The 5,762-nt window shown below is 40.8% G+C and overlaps 1 protein-coding gene across 2 annotated transcripts in view; it reads right to left on the bottom strand.

Annotated features, from left to right (window-relative positions):
- The window catches only part of HTR7 (5-hydroxytryptamine receptor 7), an 80,396-nt gene extending 74,634 nt beyond the window's left edge, over positions 1 to 5,762 (bottom strand). For both annotated transcript variants that reach the window (XM_006755102.2, XM_006755101.2), the window contains exon 1: positions 5,227 to 5,762. In XM_006755102.2, coding sequence (XP_006755165.1) covers positions 5,227 to 5,762 — 536 coding nt within the window. The remainder of the gene's footprint in view (positions 1 to 5,226) is intronic.

Genomic DNA, 5,762 nt, shown 5'->3' with positions numbered 1-5,762 from the left:
ATATGTAAAGAATGCAGAAGATGTTAATAAAAAATCAATAAAAAATAAAAAAAATAAAAAGATTTATTAAAAATAAAATAATTAAAAAAAATTGAAACCCAGAAAAAATGCCAAATGGAAAATAAATACAAGAGTAGAAGAGATGTGCAATCAAATAAAAAGGTTTACATTTTGTAAATTTGAGGACAGAAGAATGAGTGACACAGTAAAAGTATTTAAAGAGATAATAGCAAGTCATTAGAGATATCAATACACAAATACAAAAATTACTAAGAATCCCTGCAGAACTGACAACAAAACAACAACAACAAAGCATCAATAATGAGATCTAGGAACATCACAGAAAAACTGATAAAAACTAAAGATAAAGAGAAAATCCTAAAAGCAGCCAGAGGAAAAAAGACACATTCTTTTCAAAGGAGTAATAATAATGTTGGTTAATGGCTGACTTTTCAACAGAAATAATGGAAGCTTAAAGACAGTGGAACAATGTTTTAAAGTGCTGATAAAAGCATAATTCAAAAATAATGATAAAAATAAGACATGTTCAGATAAGTAAAAACTGAGATTTGTCACCAGCACTCACTTTTTTAAAATGCTAATGAAAGTCTCATTGGGCAGAAGAAAATAATCCCAGATAAAAGCATGGTAATATAGGAAAACATAAAGAGCAATGGAAAAATGTGGGTAAATAAAAATAAATACTGACTGTTTAAAATAACACCAATAGGTTTTTAAAATATGTAGGTTAAAATTCATGACAAGGATAATACAAATGGTGCGATAAACAGAATTAAAATTCAATAAACTACCTTATTACCCAGTGTTATATTTATCCCCCAAAATGAAAACATGTCCACAAAATGACTTGTCCACAAATAAATGTTTATAGAATCACTATTAGTAATATCCCGAAACTGGAAACAATTCAAATGTCCATCTATAGGTGAACTGACAAACAAATTAAATGGAATACTACTCAGAAAAAACAAACAAAAGAAAGAAAACAAAAACCATGAAAACAATATTGACCGGGTAAAACTATGAATGAATCACACCGACATTTTATTGAGCAAAGGAAACCAGATTTATGAGTATATAATAATGCTATTCTATTTACATAAGATTCTGACCAAGCAGAACTAACTCAGGACAATGATTATCTTTGGGAGTATTAGAAACTGGGAAGGGGAAGGAGGAGACTTCTGGGAGGTTAATAATGCTTAATTTATTAATCTAGTTGCAGATTACATGAATGTATTTTTTTTAAGTATAAAAATATATTTCAAACATACAGAAAGTTATACAAAGAATAACAAAACTGTATAAACCAACAAAACATTACCAATATAGTTGATATGTGTGCTACTCCTTAACTGCACCTCCACCCACTCCACCAGCGATAAACCACTCTCACGAACTTGGTGTTCAGCATTCCTTTGCACCATTTTGTACTTTCACTCTTATATAAGCTCACCTAAACAATATATAGAACTGTTTTTGTATGTTTTTAAACTGTACATAAAAGGTAATTTGATGTTTTTTTCTAAAAGCATCCTAAAAAGGAAACTGTTGAATTGTAGAACTATTGAGCATCAAACTCATCAATCTGAGGAGCAAGGAAATAAAGAGAGGTTGTGGGCACAGTTTAACTGTGAAGTGGACCAAAGGAAGAGCTGTGACAAGTGAGGCCAAAGAAAGAGTTCTTAAAAATAGTAGATCACACTTGATCTAGTTGAGAGGAAACAATAAAGACAAAGGAGAGATGAGGAATCAAGGAAGGAACAAAGTCCTTGAGAAGGTGAGAGGGGATGGGACGTGAAGTGCTGGTGGTTTGTTCTTTGCTAAGGACATAGTGTCTTCTTGCTTTTTAACTAGAACGAAATAAAAGGGCAAAGGCTGTTTGTTTGGTGGTGGAAAGATAAGGGAGTTCCCCCATCCAATGGTTGCTACTTTTTCAATGATCATGAGTCACTCTCTGAAAAGGGTGGATATGGGAAGTGTTAAAACCTGTGAAGAAAAATGGCATGAAATTGCATTGGAAAAGGCTGGAATAGCATCCCGGTATGGTCGGGAGTGGTTAAGAAAAATCAAAGGTTCCAGTAACAAAGGTTAAATGCCCAACAGAAATCCAAACTCTCACAATATAGTATTGATACCGTTGTAATTAACCTAGTTATTAATAACAGGAAAGGAGCAATGGGAAGGCCAAATACTATAGGCATGTCATTTGAGCAGCTTCACCAAGAAGCTAAAGCTTTAACTCCCCAGGGAGCCACCGGTCAGTCCACTCCCTGCAGGTCCCTGGGGGAAGGGACTGGACAGGAAGAAGGATGAGTGCATGTGCAGTAAGTCGGGGTGACCTCGGAAAGATACTTGTCTGTCAGTCACATCTGGGAACAGGTCATTGGCCAAAATGGACATGGCCACTGCAAGGGTGTGGAATTTGGGATATTTAATCCCTTGCACAAAGGAACTCACTCTCTGTGCTCTTATGCTCTTGATTCCTCTGATGCCCCTGGCACTCTGATTGCTCAGGGCGCTCTCCTGTACTTGCCCATATGGCCCACCGCCAGGTGGACCCCACACACAATGGACTAATAGACTGCGGCTAGCCTGATGCTGATCTGGACCCGGTTCCAACATGGAAAGAAAACTCTGGACACTGGCTCTGCTTCTATCTCTGCTGAAACCCCAGCTACACTTCTTCTATGATTGGACTAAGGGAAATGGGGCTTTAGAAACAGAGATGCAATTCCACACAAATAAAAATCCCCCATCCTCCTATGTGAGTCTCAGAAAATTCTTTTCCTCAAGATATTATAAGGACCCCACCCCCAGCACCCAGTGGGGAAGAAGACACCCCAATTTCTCTGATAATAACATGAGCTCAAAAGCAGAAATGATATTATTCATCTCTGATTATGCTGCACAAAACACAGCACACCCTATGTTAGATACTCAAAAGGAAATGAATACATGAACGAAGATTAAATTTTTTCATATTTTCTTAGCATATTTTAATATATCAGTCAAATTCTACAATGGGACTGGGAAAAAAAAAAAAACCAACCAGTATTTTCCAAAATAATGCACCTTAGATGCAAATGCATTTTCCCTTTTTCTCATTTTTAGTTCTGTGTGTTCTTAGAAGAAAAGCAATCTGTGTCTCCCACATAATCAATTCTCCATATTATACAAAGAAATGACATGTTCATCTTCTAAAATAGTAAAACTCATCAATGGCCCAATTCTTCTGGGAAATGAAGAGACAGAATCTATATCCCTTTATTACCACAATTTGTGACATCATAAGGACATAGCTGATGAACGGATTAGAATCTCCTGACAAGGATTAACCTCTTCTCTGTATTCAAGATGTTCCTGTTGCCGGTAAGTCACACTGCACACTGAGTGAAGAAAACCTTAGCTCATGTACAGAATCTCAGGGTGGTCCCAGCCAAACCTAAATGTGCCCCGAACAGAAGCACTGGGTGTCTTAGGAGATGAGTTAGCACACTGTGTTATCATTTATCCATTATGAAATGAAAAGAGATTATAAATGCATTACTTGCAATATAAATTATCTGTTTTACTACACTAAGTTCCTTTTAAAAGGATTCCATTCATGCAAGAAGCACAGCTTTGGTTGGCCGAGCAGTCAGATTTTTGCGCATATAATTCATGTTTATACTTACTATATATGCTGAGTGCGCTTTCCTAGTTCCTGTTGCCACAACCAGACTATAAATGCATATGTTTTTTTACATGCTGAACTACAGTCATTCAGAACTTCAGCTGTCAAGTTTGGAGCTAATATTCTCTTATATGCATTTCATCGTCTACTACCAAAAATAATGATTTGCTGTCAGAAGCTCCTAACATAATATATAAAATGGCAAGATCCATTTAAAAAAAATAATCTAGCTGTTTAACTAAATGCAGCTACATTGTACGTTTTTTTCCTTGAAAACAACCCCTTTCCAATCATTCTCTTCATTAAGTTATTATAAATCCTGGCCAAGCAGTAAAATAGCAGAACATGTTAAATACCAACAAACCACAAATAGCAGTGTTTGCAGGGAGGAAAAGGAGAAAAAATCTGTTTCATGCTAGACCATCCTTTGAGGTACTGTCATTTTAAGTGTGGCGGCATCAATTATTTCTCCTACGCCAAAAGGTCTACATATTTAAAGGTTCTGTAGGTCCCCAAAGAAAATAAGCAACCGTTTCTCTGTATCATTAAACACAACAGAAGGTCCTTTGCTGGTTTTAAAATACCAGCAGAATTCTGAGTGTGAATATTAAGGTTTAATATTTCCATTTCAAGAGAAGCAAAGAGTTGTTCTCTGGCCAAAAAGTATTGGGACCATACTTCAAGTTGTCAACTGCACAATATTTCTAGGGCCAAAGACTAGCTCCATTGCAGAATCCTGTGATCCTAGAGTCTGAAGAAATCCTGGGGATCTCCTAGTGACTAGTCCAATACCCAAGGCAGGAATTTTTCCCCCAGGACCCCTGACAGAGGGTCAGCCTATGTTTCAATTACTCCTCGGGTGGGGGAGTTCTCAAAAGAAGATTCCCAAGGGGTATGATGAGAAGGCTAGAACCAACCACTCAGACAGGGAGTAAGGCTCCAGTCAGTAAGCCTATAAGATGCAAACAGCGTTGCCAAACACTAAAAGCAGACTTCCAAAAGAGTCATATTCAGAATCAGCAGTCATAGGGGGTGCAACGTTGAGGTGTAGACCCCCAGTTCTGGGACCATCCGAGATCTTTTCATTGGCCTGGGGAGTAGCTCCTACCCTCAGGGAAGCAAGGTGACTTCTCCCACTGATTTCTTAAAGTAAGAATTGACTCTTTAGGGCTCACAGCAAGGGTTTGTCAAGCTCAGAAAGGACCACATTCCTTCTGAAAACCAAGACAAGGGACCCCCTGGTGGAACTGCTAATGCTTGAAATACTCTTAACTTTGGTCTTAAGATCTTCACTCGAGTAAATCAATACATTCCCAGCTCTTTTTATAAAAGGTGAATTTAGGCTGTGCTCTAACTGAATTTGGCTGGGGTAGGGTTGATGTGTGGGGTTGCTGGTTTAAGCGCAGACCTTCACCCCGCGGTGCAATCTGGCTTACCCTCCCAGGAAAGAGGCGAGCGCGCCGGGCTGAGCTACCAGCAAGCACATCCCCCCCGAGCCGGTGCCCGGGACGGGGCGGTCCGGCCCTTACCTGTCGATGCTGATCACGCACAGGGTCATGATTGAGGCCGTGCAGCACATGACGTCCATGGCGATGAAGACGTTGCAGAAGAAGTGGCCGAAGATCCACTTGCCCCCGATAAGGTCAGTGACGCTGACAAAGGGCATGACCGCCACGGCCACCGAGAGGTCGGCCAGCGCCAGGGACACGATCAGGTAGTTGGAGGGCTGGCGGAGCTTCTTGACGAAGCACACCGAAATCACCACCAGGCAGTTGCCGGCGATCGTCAGCAGCGTGATGAGCGTCAGGATGGAGCCGATCACAACTTTCTCGACTCTGCCGTAGTTGATCTGCTCCCCGCAGCCGGAGGCATTGTCCGGGGGCCCGTCCCAGGTGGGCACCGGGCTGGCGGTCACCTCGGGGACCCCGCGCAGCAGGTGCGGCGCCCAGGAGCTCGCGACCGGGCCGGCGCCGTCGGGGCTCAGGTCCGGCAGCCCTACCTCTGGCAGGAGGACTGAGCGGAGGTGCCCGTAGAGGTCCGGGCGGCCGCTGCTGTTAACGTCCAT

This window comes from Myotis davidii, unplaced genomic scaffold (assembly GCF_000327345.1).
Source record: "Myotis davidii unplaced genomic scaffold, ASM32734v1 scaffold271, whole genome shotgun sequence".
NCBI lineage: Eukaryota > Metazoa > Chordata > Mammalia > Chiroptera > Vespertilionidae > Myotis > Myotis davidii.
Note: the sequence above shows the minus strand (reverse complement) of the source record. Positions and strands in the feature narration are given on the sequence as shown.